Source organism: Trichoplusia ni, chromosome 17 (assembly GCF_003590095.1).
Source record: "Trichoplusia ni isolate ovarian cell line Hi5 chromosome 17, tn1, whole genome shotgun sequence".
NCBI lineage: Eukaryota > Metazoa > Arthropoda > Insecta > Lepidoptera > Noctuidae > Trichoplusia > Trichoplusia ni.
In genome coordinates, this window is record NC_039494.1 from 429923 (window position 1) to 452394 (window position 22472).

The 22472-nt window shown below is 33.2% G+C and overlaps 1 protein-coding gene across 1 annotated transcript; it reads left to right on the forward strand.

Moving 5' to 3' along the window:
- Positions 1 to 15820: 15820 nt before the first annotated feature.
- Positions 15821 to 20665, forward strand: LOC113502497 (cuticle protein 19-like). The gene is made up of 4 exons (XM_026884094.1): positions 15821 to 15878; positions 18568 to 18708; positions 19922 to 20018; positions 20233 to 20665. Exons 1-4 carry the CDS (start codon positions 15864 to 15866, stop codon positions 20391 to 20393), a joined length of 414 nt encoding a protein of 137 aa, XP_026739895.1. The 5' UTR covers positions 15821 to 15863; the 3' UTR covers positions 20394 to 20665.
- Positions 20666 to 22472: the final 1807 nt, after the last annotated feature.

Here is a 22472-nt window from a genome sequence, read left to right on the forward strand (position 1 = left end):
TCGTGACAGATTGGTCTTTGACCATAATGAAAACTGACCAAATGATATATTGGGCTCTTGTTTCGTATGACGTAAACCTACTCAATAATTGATTAAGGACAAGAACTTAGCGGGACATGAATACATTGTCAAGATGATGACAAATTGATTTCTGACATTCTTCTACAATTAATGCAGCAAATAAGGGACCTTTCTTTACTATTTATTGGAATCTATCTGCTTATGGGTTAAAATAATATCGGATACACTCGCGATCCCTGAATACTCGATAATTTCCATTACCAAATACCATAAACTCAATTTTATCCTTATACAAGTCAACAGTTACCAAGACAGGCGAACATAATGAGACTTCCAGTAGGTATCCGGCTATCCAGTACCCTTTCTGTCAATCAGGTCTTGGAAAAACCCATGACCTTATTACGCGTATGCATTGCATGAGTAGGAATATAGTTCAATTTGAACCAGATCCTGTTGGGGTCCGACGTACCGTAAGAGAATAAAGTGTCGGTATCAATTGTTACACCACTCGTGTACTGCAAGTTAATAGAGCTAAATTGGCTATTATTCAATTGTAATATAAGTGAGAGATTTTAACAAGCTGAGATTGTAATTTGGACTTGAGGGGTATAAAGAGTGCAGTGAATGTATCCTAATGGTCTGTAAAGATTACTAAATATTGTAAAGGTTATGTAAAGAGAGAAGGTATCTTTATTTTAGAACTATTATGGAATATCACGATAGCATTTTTTTCTTTTGGGATGTCAGTCAAGATTTTTGTGGATATAATTATTTCATTTATAAATATGAAGTTCTAAAGAGTATCTAAAAGATCTGCTTGAAGCCTTTTCAGACTTAAGATAAATATATTGTATTGCAATTTTCGAGCTTATATTTACTTTCACCTGTCCCCTTGTCTGTAATTAAATGTTCCCAAGTTAAATTGACTCACTTTCCAGTTTCTGATTGAACTAAAGTTTTATGTTGGTAGCTACGGCGGGCTTGTCCGAAACGGTTACGGCCGCCCCGGTACACTAGGACAAAGGAAAGAACGAGGGTGTGTTTTGGTCCATAAAAGTCTGACACTCCGTTCCGCTCAACCCAAAGCGGAACTAGTCTTTTGATGCTTTCCCATCAAAAAAAAATCAGTGTATTCAACTTATCTGATACTGTGGCACGACACTCCCACACCGAGTTTGGATTCGTTTGTTCGTCGTTCGTTCATTCTTCTAAATAAGCACTAGGGTAAAAAAGCTGTAAAGCTTTCTTCTTATGGATTACAGTGCATGGAAATGGCATGCTGCAAGCGTTTTTAAGTTCCTTTTTATTAATTTAAGTTCAACCAGTGTTGCGATTCCCGAATTATATTTCTTTTTTCTGAATTTAGATAGGTAAGCCAAACAGAACATGATTTGTTTTCGTGTGAAGCAGGCTTTACGCAAGTGTTGGAACGAATATAGGTAACAAGATGTGTGCAGACGACCGCTGGCCTGCATTGTTGAATATAAAACACTAAGCTTGTTTTGGTTAATAGATTCAAACGATTTCAATCTAGATAGCGATGCTCGATACAGAAGTAATTTGTGCGAACACACTTGAGTTATGAGATAATGATTTTAGAAGAACTTAGCTTTTAATTAGTAGACTATTTTTTTGGCTAGTGCCCAATGGAGGCTATTTAAAATTGTCTGGACTTTGAAAGATACTAAAGTTGAAATAATGTCTAAGAGAAGTGCATGATGAAAAAAAGTTACAACATTAACGTGTGCAAGTGTGTGGGCAGAGGTACCTACTTGTAGCGCAGTGCTAACGCCGACCGGAATATTTTAGTTAAACTCAATATCCACCTTTTGTATTCTCAGAAAATGAAATTACATCCTTTCGGCTTATCACACTAAAAAATATGTGCATTTGAATATGTCTGCTCTAATGTAGCAAAGTTAAGAATAACCATACAAACATTACATACTCCACCATCCAATTCAATTAACAAATAATTTAGTTGCCACAGCAGTTTACCAATAAATAACATAATTTATTAAGTAATGCGAAATTTCATTTAGGGAGCGCGCTAGCCGAGCTTCGTTTTGTAATCCAATAAATGGCTAACGGTTTAGTGAGGTAAACATTTATTATGTGAATAGCTATGATATTGGATTATAGACTGGTAATTTGTATTGCACGAAATTTAAGTAAGTAACGGCTAATGTTGTGGTAATTACTAAAATATTAGCAAAGTTGTTTTCGATTTAGTACAAAAAAACCGAAAATATTTTAAGGTATTTTTTTGCTGGTTATTAGCTTGGTCTTTAGAAGTGATTGTGCGGCCCTGCCTAGTAAATTAAACGGAGATAATAATAGTATTTATTGTGTATTATTTAAAATTTAAACTTCAATGTTTTCCAGGTACCGGTGACAGGATGAATTACCACGGGCTTCATTATGCGTGAGATAAAAAACCGGGACAGGATTTAAGTGAGACACCATGTTACCTTGGATACAACAGAACTCCCTTTTTTACTGTATTTAAACTTAATAAATGTGCACATATTGTCAATGAAATAATAATATAATGTCTAGGTTATTAGCAAACAGTTATTATCCTGTCTATTCAATAATAAATGCGACTTTGTTATTTTTTTTCAGATTCATGCATGTCGTGACTCTTTTACAAGTTTTTTTTTTCATATTTGAATAAGTATTATCTAGTGCATTTATATCCTGTACGACCTACATTCTAAGCAAGTGTTTACGTAAATACATTGATTTTCATTTACACATATAAATTTATTAAAAGCGAGCTAACAGGCTGAAGACCAAAACTTACTATATTATATTATTTTGTTTGCCACAGCTAGCTGGACAGTTCAGTAAACTATCTTATGGTAGGACAGCTGTAGCAGTAAAAAAGAGACGGCACATAAAGTGTAGAGCAGCATCTCTCTCTAACACAAAACAATTTTATTTAGAGATATAGTAGTAGGCTCACATATTGACTACGAGTCTGATCAAGATGACCCTATGAACCAAGGAGGATTTATTTTATACAGCTAGCCTCATAGACTGTCAATATGATACTTACGTGCAGAAATTACTGCACCTTAATGCAAATATATTTCCCGCTTAGTATATACAAGTACAACTGATTCGTTTCAGATAACACTACCTATCATCATTGGTGAATTTATGCACGAATTTGTACTAGGAATAGAGCTAAAATTCCGCTATTTTCAATTGGCGATAAATGAATGGGAATTGGATTCAGTTTGTCATTGAAAATTCGTTGCATTGAGTGAGGGTTCCGCCCCGTACTGAATTTTTGTGTTGGCAAAGTGCTTAAGAGAATACAAATATTGAAAAATTCAATCCAATTTTAATTTATTTATCGAGAAAATAGTAGAATCAGTGCCCAGAGGGTTGACTACCACCGCATAAGGTGATATCACTGATGTTTTGGAACCGTGACAGTGCACTACATGGCGTTCAATAATAGTTTCTTGAATCTTACATTAAAACGAGATGGTAGGCCCACAGAACAGTTTACTCAACAGTCAATAAATATAAATTTTATGTATGCAATTAATTTAATTTTAAATTCTATTTACTATCATGCAAAGCTATATCTAGAATCTAATATAAAATGAAGTCGCACTGATCGAAAGATATGAATGTAAATTGAAGTAGCTGAGAAAGGAATTTTATCATAAATAAGCGATCTTAAAAAGAGCATATTTGCAAGAATATGCGTATGTTTATTTGAACACGTTTTTCCTACTTAACCTGTCGCATGTAAAATGTACAGCCATGTAAATAATTTAAGAGGTATGTATGTTATAATTATTTTTGAATACTATTTATGTGCAATGTGTCCACAAGTCAGGCGTAGGTCTATAGTATAATACGACGATAAATGCATTAAAACCACAAAAACAACAAAAAATTGGAAATCATTAAATTATATTTATCTTTAAAAGAAATTCATGAATGGTTAGCTCATTTGCATGTTTTTTTTGTTGTTTGAAGACACACATCTGCGTTATTATTAATTTCATATTTCATTATTGGTCTGTTTACCTTAAAATATAAAACTTGTCACATTCCGTTGGCAACAACAATGAGGTAATTTGCTTACGATATTGCATCATCACGCGTTGCTATACTTCCCATCATGGACTACAATCATATTTAATTACCTTTTAAATTTAAGTAAGGTTGACATCTCGTTTCGTAGTTATGCGACTGTTCAAACCCCGATGCAAAAAGTATATGAAGATGTTTTAAGAAATAACTCTGAAAGCCGACCTAATATTCAGTTGTCGAATGTAATGCATCTACAGAGTGACGAATGGTTCACGTGGAATCATATAAAGTCGCTTCAAAGAGTTTTTTCCGTAGCTTGGGCAGATTTGGCTCAAAAGAGGAACAATATATATACTTATTAGCATATTAGAAGGAATTATTGCCTTGCCGGTTACCCTAAGTGTGACATTTACTAACAGTTATTATTATTTATGTATAGTAATAGGTAATGTCTTCGTATTAGGACTTTATGACTATAACTAATCAAGGCTTTATCAATTTCAACGATTTCTATATACCTTTTCTGATTTTATTGCAATCGTGATTTGTTTATATCCAAATATTAACAGCAGATAATCTTAAAGATAAAATTTACATGTGAATTATTTATTGATTTCAGTTAGCGGGGTTATTTTAAAGGGCACTTGAATACGTTAGTAAAATTGAAGTAATTTCGATGAAAATTAGCACTTTGTAGAACTGTACTTAAGATAAAAAAGATTAGAGACCTATATCGACAAAATTTGTATGAAAATTATCTAGACTGAATTTTAAATACAAATGAAGACTAATTCATTCCAATATTATTAATATAGAGTTCGTGTTGGATGAAATCAATTCAAAGATTATTTTAATACGATGAAAATACCACATTATTAAAGTAAAGCCCTTGGTTGTGTTGCATGCGTTTATTTTTAAATGAAAAGAGATCGTGATTTACCATACATTCGAAAGTCATCTGTATCTACCAGTTTAGTCCAAAAGCATTTTAATATACCTAGGTAAACAAAGTTTTTCTCTATCACTCCGCTTGATCGTATTCTAGATATAAGTAAGTAAATTGGTAATTAAGAAAAAAACGACTGTTACAATAAAAAAATTAATCCTTATATCGCGAAGGTTTTCACAAACATTCGTGAATCACACAAATGCTTGTCCTGCGCGGGAATCGAACATCATCAACAATGAACAACGGCTCAGCAATACCACTCGGCTGTCCGTGCAGTCAAAGGAATATTACAAACAAAATTAAGTCGGTTTCAAAAAGGATAAACTAAAATCCACATCAAACTGAACTAGTACTAAATCTTTGAGCTTTTAATGTTCTCTACATATTAAAACTATACTCCAAAGTGAAAGGACCATCTTTGGAAGTACTCTTGCTTCACACGTTGAATATTAAACAGCTGACTGTTGATATTAGCCTTATCAATTTTCACAATTTGAATTTAGAATAGCATCTTCACATCTATTGCAAAACATTTGAATTCGAAATTTTTATTACCTTTTGATTTAACAGAACTGACATCCCTACTAATATTATAAATGCGAAAGTAATTCTGTCTATCTCTCTGCCTGTCTGTTACGCTTTCACGTCTAAACCACTGAATTGATTTTAATGAAATTTGGCACAGTTTTAATTTTAATGAAAGTTGACCTTGAGAAAGAACATGGGATAGTTTTCATCCCGGACTTTTGAAGAGTTCTCTTAGAAACGCGATATAACCGACCTCGACGCGGGCGAAGCCGCGGGCGAAAAGCTAGTGATATTATAAGATAGACGGTTGCTGATGGAGAAGCGAGATGGTGCTCTACCGTTTATAGTGCCGTCTTGCTTCCACAACTAGGATTTTCTTACTTGGTAGAAGGTGGTAGGTCGCCAGCTGTAAGTCTCGCCGCGACATAAAACAGCTGAACATATCTAATGGCTATAACCACGAAGGTTTTCTCAATTCCAAGGTAAGTGTGAAATCGCACTCATCAACATTTAACCTACTTACAGTGCAAAACATTCTAATCGTGAATTTATTAAATAAAGTAGGTGTATATTGTATATGCTTTACATATTTTGAGTTGTTGCTAAGAAGAATTGGAGTACTTCCTCAACCTCCTTGTTGTTTCAAATAATATCGGCAGGGCCAATTCACCTTTTATTTCAGTTACGTATAATTAAGTTTATGTTTTTTTAATCATGTCCACAGTTTAAAGCACCCTGAAGGACAGAGTGTTACAGTGCTGCTGTCTAACTTTTATTTAGGAGTTTCAAGTTTGTTTCATCCTTGACTACATAAACTTGTATTAACTAATGTCTTGAAACTATAAACCTTTTAATAATTCAGTTTAAATTAAAACTTTGTCTCTAAGTATAATTGTTACAAAAGTATGCTTGTTATGCGGATTACCAAGCCTTCAAGACAGCGTGAACTGCTGTGGGTTCGAATCCCGTTCCGAAGTACTGAAATTGTGGTTTTATAAGTTTTATCAATTGAATGATTTGAAAATTAACTCAAAAAATTAAGAACATTAAAGAAAGTAAATGCTGCAATATATTTTATCTATTAAACAGTACATACTTGTCTTAAATACACCTAAACTTCCAACAGATAAATCATTAATAAATAGGTATGTTTTGCAATTTTTGTATACACTTCCTTCCTGAGTTTAGCAATAAATATTCGGCTATCTGCTATAGCAAATCATAATTATCCTTGATATTAAAGACGTTTATATACAGCTACTTTACAATTCACATCGTGTGCCCGTTCTTTCTATCAAACATTTGCTTACCAGTCATTAACAGATATGGCAGGCCAAGTGCATAAGTATAATTAGTTCACATCTCCCACCTAGGACTTAGATTTCTATCTTGAATTGTTGGTTTGACCTTATCTTGTATCAATAAATGGAAATAAGTTCGTATCGTTTTTCGTTTGTCAGCTTTGTCTTAGAATAATTAAGAAAGTGCCTCTTCGAAAAAGTCACATTAGTGCTTTGCATTTAAATTGAACCTGCGATCCGTGTATACATATCTATGCATACAACGTCGGTGACGACGGATATATGTTAAAGTAAACTAGGGGTTCCATCGTTTCTTAAAGAGCTCTAATGGTTAAAAGAGAGACTTAATCAACAGAAAAGCATTTAACAGTAGCATTATTTGTTAGTATTTCTGTGAGGTAGCAGCTGGTAGCAGGAAATAAAATTTCATTGTAAAAGAAAACTCCTTCCTGAAAATTAAACTCTCAGCAATTTGCTTGCCTGTAGTGGTCTATAGATCCTAATCTAATCCTATCCCTCACTAAAGAAAATATCCAATATTAATAGAGCAAAAGACCTATTTAAATAATTCAACAAACTATCTACGGATTAGGAGGTATTCTGCGCCATCTTTCGTCAATACCTGAAGTTATTGCGTTGCTATGCTGCAAGTTGCCATACTGCGTCATTTGAAAGTACAAATATTCTGGCCTTGCGTTTGCGCAGTTGTTGTTATAATAGTGTTTCCAAGTTCCGGCAGATGGTGCTGTTCATTCAATTAATTAAGTAAAGATGACAGTAAGAGTTTTTGTCATTGATGATTCGTTGTTGTAAAATGTGGATGGATTCATCCTCAGTGGATGAACTAACTGAATAAAGTCCCGATGCAAAAAATAGTGATATAAGTTTTAAAGCTATTAGCGTATTTCGGGGTCAATGTCTGCAGTACATAGCTAATATACGGGTGAACGAAAAAGAAAAAATACCGTCTTATTAAATTTCAATTAATAACTCTGTATTAAGTTATGTGGAGTTAACAATGTTAGAGTAATACTTCTTGAGTTTGTTGAAAAAACACCTTTTCTTCAAAATTAACCTTCTCTAAGGTGACATTAGTGCGATGGAAAATTATTCCTTCGCCTGACAAATCAAAAAACTAAGCTAATGAGCATTTATCAAAAAAAAAAACAATCGTAAATTAACTTCCTGATTCTATAACCGCAATGTCAAACGTGCCAGCAGTGAATTCAAAACCCACATAAATCGGTAAGTCAAGCCAACCAACAAATATACCAATGAATCAGCACCTAGAGTGCTACCAGTGCGTAATGAATTGTCGAACGCCGACTAAATGCTGGAGACGTTGCATTTCGGTTCAGGATTTGTTAGTAAGAGTCTGACACTGCCTGCTTCCTCCCTCAAGGAGACAAGTGTCCACATCTCTTAAAATACAATTCCTATCGTCGTGCTAGTGTGTCGCTTCTTTACTAGATTTTTTCTTCGAAATCTAAAGTAATCTTACGAGTGTTTCTTGTGAGCCGATGTCAGATAGAAAGGTATGGAAGAAGAAGACGTGTTGCTCCGACCCCAATAATAATGATAAGGGCAGGGTGATGATGAATGATCTACAGTAATCTTACTTTTGGAATTGGGACTAAGTGGATCGTATTTTCCATCGTCATCATATAAACAAGGTTGCTCTTGGTCTATTCGTGGGAACTGACCAAGCCACGTCACGCCCTACTTTTCATTGCATAGTGCTAATAACAAGTACGTAATATTTGGTCAATAGTAACACTGTTTAACTGGAAAGAAATTAGAACATTTTATGCTGACTGACTTGACTGGCCTGTTGGTGTTTTGGTTAGCTTCCCTGTCTGGTATAGTGGAGGTCGTGGGTTCGAATCCAAGTCACCGTTTTTGTTTGATGAGCGGAGACGTTTGATCCATGTATAAGTGTTCTGTACTCGAAAATACCTAAGTTTGTTTGTCCAAGTGTGAGAGTTAAAGATGCTAAGACTAGATTTTTAATTTGTGGAAAAAGCAGACCTCCAGAAAATCGATTTCCGCAATTTTCTGGAGGTCTGTTTTTGGGTATAATGAAGTAACACTTTTCACTTTTGACACATCGTTTTTGCAGAGTAAGCATTAATAAGGTCACGCTTTTTAAAGCATTCTGTCAATCCTTTTACACGTGCAGCCTGTGGGTTGACTTTACGCTGAGGGCATTTAGCGACCTGCGTATTCAATATAATAATGCGTTCCGGGTGCTGGTGGGGCTGCCGCGTTTTTGTAGCGCATCCGGCATGTTTGCCGATGCGCGGGTGGACAGTTTCTCCACAATAATTCGTAAAAGATGCGCCTCCTTACTGCGCCGTGTACGCGACAGCCCCAACATCATTCTCAGGACGATGGCTGACCGGTGGGACTCTCCGATCCTGGGGCGGTGGATACGACTGCATGCAGTTAAGTAGCTACCCCCCCCCCCCCCGGGATAGCATTTTTCCTTTATTTTATATTCTGTTTTATTTTTGTATGTTTTATGTTTTATTATGTTGTATGTTTTGTGATTATGTTTTATTTTTTGTAAGGTTGTATTGCATTGTATATGGAACTAATTTCCGAAATAAATGATTATTATTATTATTATTATTATTATTAATAGGCCTGTTTCAATAGAAACTTGGATGATTCCATAATATTTGTTTACCAGAAATCGTTGAATATTGCGATGTCGTATAGTCAGTAATTATGTGAATTGACAAGGGCCTTAACGATGTTTTTATATAATCATAGGCGTTGTAAACAAAATGAATCATGTTTCTCCCGGATTCGCCCGCCTGAATATCGGTTTTAACTGCAAAACGAACTCGAATATATTATAAGCATATTGTAACCTAATTCCATTAATTAAAATCGGTAAAGCGTTTTGGGGTTGATAAGGTAGCAAACATACACATTTAAAACACTCACATACTTTCGCATTTATATTATAAGTGTGATTATTTGTATAACCAGTTGACGACGGTAATAATTTCTTGTTAGGCACAAGTACTCGTCACTTCAAATATCGTACAATGAACCCAACAATTATCAAATTATTGATTTGTATAAAAACCGACATACTCATGTGAGCGTAACGTACAATCAATTCACGTAAAATCATTGCCAATAACACAATAAAATTGTATGTATATGTGCAAGAAACACCCGCATAATAGTTTGCAATTGTACGTATAATGTGAGTACAATTCAAAGGAATTTTGTCACACTATGCCTTACCATGCATTACACAATATCCTATCAAACGATGAAATACTTTTTTGCTATAATTCTGATGTAAACACATCGATCACAGTTTGTCACGCTAATTCAGTATTTGGCCAACCTTGGCGGCCAAGTACGTGTGTCGGCTTGTTTCATAGCTTTTCCTTGGCCGACTAGCACGTACCGTTGTGGTACATTTTTTCCAGTAGGATCTTGAATTTCGCAATTGTTGATTGAATAGTGCTTAATGATCTGTAAGTGGGTAGGTTTTTGTTGTTCAATATTGATAAGGCCTATTTGTTGTGGATAAAGGTTGTACAGTTACCTACAAAACCTTTACCATTTACCACCTTATACCATTACCTAGAAAGTGGATGATCCAAATCACAAAATTCAATACTAATGCCAAGTGATTTAAAAGTATGTGGACTGGAGTATCAGCCCGCCCAGTATTATCGAAAAAACAAACAGTCCGAGTAGATCTCCGTTCATTAGCATTCTATTACTGATTTCGAGCATCTACTTTTGCCGGTGACTGTACCTACATACTGCCGGCAAGCTTGCTTAACAAGTCAATCAATAATGCATTTAACTATATCAGCGCTAATAACGTAATTAACGTAAATTGAGCCGAAATGTTTAATGAATATTCGGAATCTAGTTTAAATAGAGATACTTATGTATTTTACCCAAGATGTAAAACCATGTTGACCGGGGATCTTGATTGACGAGGATAAATAGGCATCCAGTCCATGTAGAATACTGATGCTTCACCGTATTCAGTTGGGCTGGAAGCCAACTTCAACATAGTTGGGACATTTCAGGCAGATATACTAGTACTTAAATATCGTATCTGAGAACTTTCTCACAGCTTACGTTAATTTCTCCGTTTTATTATTTTAAAGGAAATATTAGACAAACACTGTATGAGGCATTTCTACTCTTTTTAAGGAACGCCGACAACTTATGTTAAAACTTCTTGGACGTAAATATTGTAATAATATTCCTTTATCTTATAATTGCAATCACTCAAAATAGGTTAACAAAAATTAGTGCTCAAATTTATGATCCTTATCCGATGTTCATACGATAAATCGATTACTCATATCCACCATCGATACAAATCGATTGCCTGTTAATTCGATACACCGATTTGTAATTATGGTAGCTTTGTTCTTATCAACGGTTGCTCTAATAGAGGGTTTGGGTTCGAAGCGGCGCTGTGCCGCAATCGAAGCCTTATTCTAATTCCGCAACCGGAATATTGGCGATTTTTATCGAATCTTCCATTGCTGATTGACGTACCATCTCGTTGCTCATTTAAACTCTTAAAATTAGCTTGCTTAAAAAAATTGAATAAAATTCAACATATTTTAAAACGTTAAAGATAGTGAACTCGCAAAAATACTTACTTTTTAAATAAATAAACGAACTTAAAAAAATGTTTTATAAAATATTTTACCTATAGAAATATGTATGATGACGTGACTTGCGATATATTATACCGAATGAAGAACTATATTATACTTTACTAAGTATTTCCTATATTACTAAAATATACTTCAATTGTTTTTCAGCAACGCTTCATTTCGCCTTAAAAAAACAATTCTACGTTCTAAAATAGTTCATCATTCAACGAGAACAATAGAATGTGTTAGCAGAATGAGTATATTATAGTTAGTACATATTAGCCCAGTTTTAGATAGGCATCGGTTTGGTATATCCAATAGGCAATAGGCAATAGGTATTGTAGGTAAGTTTCAACACATCTCTGACTCAATACAAGACGGTTACTAAGAAATGTGCTCAAAAGTGATCGCTTTAATTAAATAACGTAAATTACTTTGAGCAATAAAATTGGATTGATAAATACTTGAAATATTCAAACGGAATTATTAAAACCTCGAATAATTATTAATTTATGGGTCATGTCTAGGTTTATGTAATTGATTTTTAAGTTTAGATTGGCGAGTGACCTTTCAAATGTTTTTATTGGCAGTATACCGTTTTTATGTCTGAGTTTTAAAGATAAATTATATTTTGGTTTTATTGATGACGAATATTCCATAGACTCCAGAATTAATGTAGTCAAAATTGTTCAGCTGGACCTAAAGTCACGATCAAGGGATAGATAGAACTTTTGAGTTAAAATAGATTCTTTGTCTTAACATTTAATGGACAAAATAAGTATGAATGAGTGAGAAGAGATTATCAACGATGGGCGGAGTGCCAGGCTAATCACCGACTTATCTGTAGGTACTAATATGTAAACACTAAAAAAAAGACAATTTCTACTTTATATTTATTTTTAAACTCAAGGCGCTATTATATCAAGCATCAAGTTCAATGTCCCTCTACGTATGTTATGTATTTAATAATAATAAATTCACAAAATACTCCTACACACGCAACCAGTGTCGTTATCGCCAATTGTGCGCATAATAACATGAAATCACAGCGCTAATGCATAACGCAACCTAGCTAATGCAAACGGCATACTGTTTCATTAATTATCGGTTTTACAAACTTTGTGTCTACCGAAATATGTGGATCGTATGAAATGAGCAATAAATTCCGAATTGCTGTCTTTTTGTTGGACACACCCATTAAACATGCAACCTCTTTTGTTGAGGAACAACAATGATAGCCTGTTGCTATAGAAACAGTTTTAAGTTAAATTCGATGACTAGGATCTATCATGATACATTCAATCAAATTAGTAGAATTTTAGACTCGAACGTTGGGCGAAAAAGATTTCCTCATTTTTCACCGCTTGTTTTTATTCGGTCCTATAATTTAAATGGCCTAGGAGTGAAATAGAATAGAAAAATAGAAGCTGTGGATTTTTACTTAAAAATCATATAAACTATACCCTACTATAGATTTTCAGATTAAAAGTCGCGTGTTCAAGTTCTTATCCACAATTAAAAATTAACGTAATTGACATGACATTTGGCTATTAAGACCTCATTATACAATTTTTGAGGATGTGACTAAGCGCAGGATATTAGCATGTATTATATCACAGGATGGAAATAACGTCCTTGTTATACATGATTTAAATATCCTTATAATTAATCTTCGTTGCTAGATTGTTGCACGAAACTCAATAAAAACAATAATTAATTTGAGAAAAGAGTTTGGCTCTAAAATTGGTTGTCTGTTTAAGAATGATTGAAGAAAGTAAGTGAATGAAAACTGATAGGCGTATGATAATGATTAAATCTCCAAATCGAATCTGTAGACTAGAAATAGTTTGCTTTGCTTGATGAATAACTTTTTGGCAATGAGGCTTAGAGAACGCACTTTAACAACTTGGCAAAAGTTGTCATATTTTGGAAGTCTGCCACTATTTGATTCATTTATTCACAGGCCCGTATAAATAATTGGATATTTAATAAATTATTTTTGTAACCACATCCGTGCCTATCTTTAAACTTACCTCGTTTAGCGAGGAAACCATCAAAATACATTATTGTACCCGTAAATATTATGTATATAACCTAACTCTTAGAATTTTAGAAGTCTATGTAATGTTGTATTTGAACATCTACAATATACTTAATCTGAAAGATACTCATAAACAAGACGTAATGTAAACAACGTAATATTGAAATTACTTTCACAAGAAATGTGATACTACGTTTTTTGTTATCCTGCAACTCTGATCGGTTTCTTCAAAAAGGTCAAACATTCTCTACGAGACAGCTACGCAAATTGATTAGTGATTGCTCTTGGCTGATATTAGCCCAGATGTGTGAAATGTACTTTATTATTTATTTATTTAATCTTTACTGTTTTTCAGGGTTTCGGACCCAAATGGTAAAAACGAAACTATATAACTGTTTTGTGATTTGTGATATGACTATATAACGGGATTGTGCCCAGGCTGTATTTCATGAACCGTAATACCTAGAGAATTTATTTTTTTGTAAATATTCTATGTAAATAGCCGCTATAACAAAAAATGGCAAAAAATTTGGTAATGCAACGAGTTGCATGGTCATAAATTTGACGGAAGTCAATTTTCCTAATAAAATCTGTTTTCTGTAGCTTATTTGTACGCTTACTCGCACTTGAGCAATCCTTTCTTATGTAATTTTTACCCTGTTTTCTGCTTTTGTAAGGTGAAAATCCATTTATTTAAGAGTAACCTGACAATTATATTACAATACTCTTTTCTTATGAGTTAAAAGTAATAAAAAACCAGTTCTATGGAGGTTAGAATTTTACAAAATGTTCTTGATTTTTAACCAGATTTCTGCGTAATCTATTTATTTAACCATCTACATTTAACTACCTGCCAGATCATCAACCAGCTTACAATCTAGTTTATACCCGACATGTTTTTTCTATTAAAATTATCAGGCCGAATTACTAAACTATCTTACTAGAGAACGCACTAACCTATTAGTGTGTTCCCTAGTAACAAGTACATAGGGGCCGTCACGTTAACTTCAAAGCAAACAATTCACATTGTTGTCGATATTTGCTCCATAACCTCATTGAATATTAATACGAACAATTCTATCTCGATATAATGAGTTGTACGCAACGCAGCTTTATAATTATTTACTGCAATAAATAGCGTACCAAATAAACTATGTATGTAGATCAATTTGTTTGATAGTCGTTGCACGTAACAATGTAATGTTGTGATCAACGCTTGCGGCTGAGGGATTTCGAAAAATATAAATTGTTATAATATGGTGGTGGTTCTTAGTGAGTAAGTCTGGCTATGAGGATGAATTTTTCCAAGTTTAAATTTGATGAAAATGTTTTGTATGTTGGACATGGACTTTGCCAACTATAATAAAAGTCTTCACGCCTTTAAATAAATTTAAATAAAGAACCCTTACTTTTTAGCGGGTTTTCTTGTAATATTTGCTTAGTAACAATAAATTTTTTGACTTATTAGTTCTAGTCTTCTTCAGTATCTTCAGTATTTCGAAGATACGAATCATAAAGCTAACATTTTAGAGTCCGTCAGAATTATGTTAAGAATTTTAATAGGAAGGTAAGAGTTGTTACGCTCTTGAATACAATTTTCGTTTTTTGTAATTAAAAACCTTGTGAATTTTGTGTAATTTGCACGTTGCTCATAAGTAAATTTCAGTAGATGTTGGATTTTCAGAGAACTTTGTCCAAGACAGTACTGTAACCCTAATCAATAATTAACTGAAATTTACCAAAGTGCATTAAGAAATATGAATAATTAAACAATGTTTGGGTTTAATCGTTTTAAATTATTTATACTTTATTTTCTATATCAATTAATTTCCATGGTTTCTTCATTTTTTTATTGTGTTTATTAATTAATAGTTTTACAATAATGAATGAATTATCATGGTTAACACCCTTCAATGCCTTCAATTATATGGGGTCATAAGTTAAAAGAGCTGTTATTTTCTATTTTTTTTATGTCTTTCTTATTTCGGTGTTACTACAGACGCAGTTGCGTTTAAAAAAAAAATATTATTGAACAATTAATTTTCTAAAATATCATAAAAACCTAACTAGAGCTTTAATAATCATTATTAATAATTAAAATGTTGGTGTTTACCTCCCATACCTCCCAACAAATCGAATAATAAGCCTCCTTGTCAACATATACGTCGGTAATACGTACGTTACAAGGCACAGCAGCTGTGGTGCAACAAAGGTGCTTGTTATAAATACAGTGGGCTGCTGGGACCAGCATCAGTGTCAGTTCAGCTCCTGTCGACACCGAAGAGGACGAAAGTGACTTGACAGTGAAAATGCGTGCCTTCCAAGTAAGTAACGTGATTGTGATAGCTTCGAACTATAGAAGATTTAAAAATATCAGGGGTTGTTGATTGCTCTTGAAATATAGAGTTATGGGAAATCTATGTGGCTTTTTCATATTATTTTGTAAAAAGTTAAATTTACCATTATAAGAAAATATAAAGTCATGGGGAAAATTTAGGGCTTTGCAAATAACTATACGAAATTGTTATTTTAAAATTTTGTTTTAAAGATACAAATTTATATTCTTGATACATTTCGGCGGTAATCTATGAGACAAATTATAATTTTATTCAATGGTGATTTTGGAAATTTAAAATGTGGCTCTATAATAATTGACGTTAGATGAAACGAAAATTATGTTACAATACAAAAAAATGTAACAAATTTTGTTCATGTTTTTAAATTATAGAGATAAATAAATCGTTGATAAAATTTTAATATCAGTTTACTTAACAATAAAAAATAATTGAAAACCAAGATCAGTTTCAGATAAATAATATAACCAATAGTTTCAGCTATTTACCAGGACGGTCATAATTATGCTTTTTAATACAGTAAACTTTCTATCAATCAACAAATGACTCTTAATAAAAACAGATCATTGTCAAACAACACATGATTTAGTTCATGAATATTTAGTACAAACGCACATATTGAGTAACATCTATAGGTAGATAACATCTCAAAACAAAAGTTGCACCTTCTAAATGTTGTGATTCTAAAAATTAATAATACTCGTTCATTAAGGCTCAGTGATGTTGCTTGTTGCTGAAGTTATAGAAATATATGTATTACATATTTTTCTAATATTGAAAAAATTCAATTGTAATAGCAAAACTAAAACTTATAAATACATAATTTAATTAAGAACAATAATAAAACAAGAACACATCGAAAATCACCCAGGCGTAGTTATGTTGCTTCGATTCTATTTCTTGCAAAAAATATACTTTCTTAAAATCGTTTCTCGAAATTAATACAAACTACGTAACGCGTATTTATACACTTTTTAATAGTCACTTCCTTCGCAATATATTGCTACCAAGCATAGCTCAATAAAAAAAGAATATCAATCACTAATTTAGTCATCAAACGTCGCCCCAGGTGTCAAGTCGCGTGCGACATTACGTCAGCCACAAAAAGCACGTATTTCTCGTCATCATGGTGTAGTTAACGGCAAACATACAAACAGATCACGTAAAGCTATGGGAAATATCGATGGTATAATGTAATACGTAACGCATTACGTCCTATATTGGAAAACTTAATTTTTCACAGTTTTCTTTTACTATACGTAATGTTGTATTGTGTAATTTATTTTTTTATTGTACTGAGATCGTACCGACTTCCGATGTTATGACGTTCTATATGTACTTGCGTATGAGATTCTGTAGCGTATCATAATTAAGTTTGTTTATTACTGATTTTAACCGTAAAACAAAATACATATTTTTTGATGTTCCGTTTTTCACAAATTATGTTGCCTATTTTGATTTGTTTTTTTAAAGTTTTCTCGACAAGATGGCGATATATTATTTATATTCTTCATTGTTTATTTGAGTATTCAAAAAATAATAATCGGCCTACATCTGATTTAATAAACATTTATCATTCATTGAAATAACTACTATTTACTCTCTTAGACCTTTTGAAATCTTTTTGTTAGTACTGAGGTGATGCAGTGTTTTTGCTATTGTGCGAAAAGCAGGCGCGTACATTTCGGTAGTAGGATTATCTCTTAGAGTGTAATCACTTCTTTGATTTACAATAGCAAAATATATAATAATATTATTTCAAATTATTCTTAGTATGTTAAATCGATTTTTATATTCGAGAAACGGTTTCTATTTTTAATGCTTATTTGGAAATTTTTAGATGATGCTTTCAAATGTTACTTTAATTGAAAATTCTTAGGTTATTTTTAATGTTTTAATAAAATACTGACTACATTATTTGGAGCAACAAAATTCATATTCCATTAAGTTACATGGACTCTACTTTTTCTCTTATCACGCCGTACGTACATTCAATTTGCATGCCTCTTAATATTCTTATACGCCAACATCACAAAGTCATTAAACATGTTTGTGCACTAAATTCCTTGTAATCATAAACACTGACATAACATCCACTATAACATATATTTTCTTCATACTTCCTGCGTTTGTTTTTGCCTGCTCTATTGTTCTAGATAATAGTATTCTCGTACATGATCGTGTAACAATATTGTGCCTGCTGTTATGAATGAAATTACTTAAGACTAGAACACTGACCTCAGATATTTTAATGGTGTGAACTTATTTGATGTCTTAATTCTTTTGTTTTTAATGCACTAGATTGATTGGTTATGTTACTTTTTGACCTTGACAATGATTTGATTTTTTGGTGAACGTGGGCTTTTTTAAAATCTTTTTTTTTTTGAGTACGCATTTATATAAAGATTTGATTATGTTGTGATATCGGCCTTGCAGGGCTTATTTATGTGAGTTTGGTTTTTTTTTTCTAAACTAACCACAGAAAACCACCCTCCTTCGATCTTTTGGAACAAAATTACCTGATTCTTAGACTGCCTTTCCAAACTACATAAATATTATAAATAAGCCTTTATCTAGCGGAAGTACTACGAGAAGAACTACTAAAACAACGACAGGCAAATCAAGATATATTTGAAATTAACCATTACGTATAATTCAGGTAATGATCTTTGTCGCGGCGTGTGCTGCAGCCAACGCGGGCTATATCGGTGGTTATGGCGGCGGCTACGGCGGCGGTCTCTCCGGCTATGGGGGCTATTATCCTGCACAAGCAGACTACGGCCACAGTCAGGACTACTATGTAAGTATATAATAACACTAAAAGAAGTTCTTAACCACAGTTTCAAATAGGTAAAAAATGAGTTACAAATGATAAAGTACTTTTTATTTATATCATGACTAAATTATCTCTTGTAGAAAAAAAAAACAGTTGTAGACAATGAAAAAAGGAAATATTTATAAACTGTAGTCAAGTTTTTTTCAAATAACAAAGGCATAATACAGACTGAGGTAATACAAAGTAGGTACACCAAATATTACCTCACTAACGTTTCTGATTTCAATAAAAAGTCATTTTAAATAATATGAAATAGGAGCAAAAAATACAATAACCCAAAATACTTGCTCTGATAAACGTACTGAAAAGTTTAAATACAATAAATAAAGGATCTAAAGTCATGACTTCATTGAAGCTTTTTGTCTATTTTCCAATTTTGTGAAAAATATCTTAGAAGGTAAAGTTTAAGGTTCAAAATTGTTTGGCAAAATGTTTACAGTTATAGTTATGGTGTTCAAACACCATGTCGTGGTTTACTTGCGTTATGAATTGCAACACGATGTGTCATTTGTATTGTGCATACAAAGATGGGGGAAAATTGGACATGAGACGCCTCATTACACTGGGTAATGTCTGAACCCAAAAATGTTCTTACGAAATGATAGATGACCATTTCGTGCACTACTTTCACAAAATTATTTTCAAATATACACACAGTCCCTGTTGACATACATTATTTTCGTTTCTACAAAAGTAATTATATTAATTATTTACTTAAGTATGTAAGCTTATTTTCTATGTAGGTCCAACAACATTTAGAATTACTGTTTAGCTAAACTACAATCATTGGATTTTTGTACCAGAAAAATATTAGTTTTAAAACGTATAAATGTAGTAAGTTCAGTCAAGTGCAGCGCGTTGATGTCTTTTGCTCTGAGTTTATTATGAGTGAGAAGTTACGAAAAGTCATTGGATCGATTTACAATAAATCTGATCCCATTCTATATGCATGTATTAAATTGATCAATAATCATTATTTTGTAAATGTACTATATCGTAAAATGATATTTTTTTTTAATAACTTAGATTTGATATGACGCAAGTAACGTTTAATTAATGTACTAAGTAAAATATAAAATAGTATGTGCAAATTAATTATAAGGATATTTTATATGTTTCATGTGCTTAATTATTGAATAGGAGATTGAAAAATAATGGGCATTGTAATTCTTTTCAGTCACACCCAAAATATTCATTTGACTACTCTGTAGCTGACCCTCACACCGGCGACCACAAGACACAATGGGAGAGTCGGGATGGTGACGTCGTTAAGGGTATGTATTACTCTCTTTCTGCATTGATATCCACCTGGATTCGTGTCTTTTGATGCTACTTGAAGACGGTCATCGAACTTAAGCAATACACCAATAATGTGCTCTACATTCCACAACATCGATTAATAGTTGTTTATGCAACGCTCTTGCTTTAAAGGATAATTATTATTATGTAACAAACAATCATTCATACTGACACAATTCGATACCCCAGGTGCGTATTCCCTCGCTGAGCCTGATGGCACCACTCGCATCGTTGAGTACACTGCTGACAAACACAACGGGTTCAACGCTGTCGTCAAACGTATCGGCCACGCTCAACACCCGCAACACTACAGCGCTCACGGCGGCTCTGGTTATTACTCCCACTACTAGATGGCGCTCAAATCATACTAGCTTCGAAGTTCCGACGCTACCCAATAGATGACACTATTTCAGTATGATCAATAGCTCGAAAACATTCTGAAAACCAGTGTCAGACTGTGATATTATCTTCGATCTATTATTTATATAGCTTCTTAAATATGCTTCACAACGTAGTTATCTCAAAGGTAATTATTAAAATAGTTTGTAAGGTTTATAACTTAACGACAAATCGTTGATTGTTTTGATACTGTGAGATGTGAAATAAAGAAAATATTTCTCAGCCTTGGTTTTTTACTCGTTTATAAAAGAAAGTGATAAATTGATCAACTTTTCCTGATCAAATTCATCATCGTTACAGAAGGAGTCCATGCATGAAACATTGCTGAGCGTCCATTAATAAATGTAACAGGGCCGTTCACACGTAAATTGAAAGACGCGCCGATCGTGAATACATTATAAAACTCAACGCTTAATGTAACTCGTGTAAAGAACATTTGTTTCTGCCTAGCTATCTGAAATCTACGCGACAATGATGAAATTATTTGACAGTTCTCGTGCTCTCTCTGTTTTTCGAGCACGAAGAGCTGTTCAACTTAATTTTCAGTGATAAGTTTGAGCACTCAAATTGTCGCTGTCGCAAATTCTCAACAAGTCATGTGAAGACGCTTTTACTTATTGACGGATGACGCGAGTCAGTGTCTCCGCATCGCAGTTACGCTTCAACAGACCAAATACTGACAATCAGGATATTAGTCTAAAACGGTGTTAAAGAAACAGCTGAACGTCATTGCATCAAATAAATTACTTTCTTTTGACCATTGTTTGGACTACAATGATAGCTGTACGCGATAAACGCAGTTTTTCACTATACCGTTAGCTGTTATTGTGAGTTAACAATGTTATTAATCTTGTCGTTACATCGCTGGTTCTTCGGAGTACGTTGTCGCTGGTTATCTTTTCAGTTATTCCGGGGTTTACCGGAAAACTGTTGATGAATGATATAATTTGTGTATTAAACCAGTGCGCATCTTTGTGTGTGCATTTTCTTATATATGTATGTGCATTGATTATATGTGCGTTATCTTTTTGCTTCTTCTATATTTAACGTTGCTATTTTTTGACGCAGCACAACCATAGTAGTTTCTGAATATCTTAAACTTTTAGCTCTCAACAATCTTCGTTTACGTTTTACTCGTTTGAACCAACATTTATTTCTCAAACAAAGGTACCCAACCAAATTCGTAGTTCACCATAAAAAACTGGCACCAGAATATCACCAACCAGTAATTAAGGCCCTAAAATGTCTTACTACATGACAATTCAGCCACAAAAGGTATAGTACAAAAACGTTATGTAGTACCTACTTGCTTTCGTTAGCCGACATGTCAAGGTTTGCCGTTCCATTTAGTTCTGAATATCGAAATATTGTTACAAAACGCTACAGATAACAATTACAAATTACAATAAATGCGTTATGCGTAGCGACAATTGCTGGCATGCTATCATATCTGAAAGCGTTCACTTTCCTTGATTTGCATGCTCAGTTGATTATGAAACCGACTCGTCTTTTATTGCATTTTCAGTTACATAGTTTATGTTTCTTTTTATAAACAGATTTCTGTATGGATTTTTAGGGCATTGACATTTTATAAATTTATCTTTTTCTGTTTCCTTTCCATTTTCCTTAAATATAATTTATTAGATAGCTATTTTCATTCAAATTAACTTAATGCGGATTAACGCGAAAATATGCATAAATTATGTCTCGACATTTATTAGTCTGTTTTACATCCTCACGTGTCTATTTGTTTTTATCATTTTTAAAACTTCCTTCCGAATTTTGATTTAAGATTTCCGCTTGGGTAATTGTGCATTCATATTTCTTATGTAATTAGCAACTAGTTAGAGATTTTGAATGATTAATTAAGGGTGTGATGTGTATTATTGCCTTAAATTAAAATTATAAGCTGAAAGGGGAGATTTTCAAATACCTATCACTGAAAGATTTACGACAATACTAATGTATTACTTGTCTACAATGTAAGTGTAAGGTACAATTATCAGATTGTTACCGGTAGCTGATCTACA

Coding starts and splice junctions, on each gene's coding strand:
- LOC113502497 (XM_026884094.1), top strand. Junction 18,709..19,921: donor GCCACAGTCAGGACTACTAT/GTAAGTATATAA, acceptor AATTCTTTTCAG/TCACACCCAAAATATTCATT. Junction 20,019..20,232: donor GGATGGTGACGTCGTTAAGG/GTATGTATTACT, acceptor TCGATACCCCAG/GTGCGTATTCCCTCGCTGAG.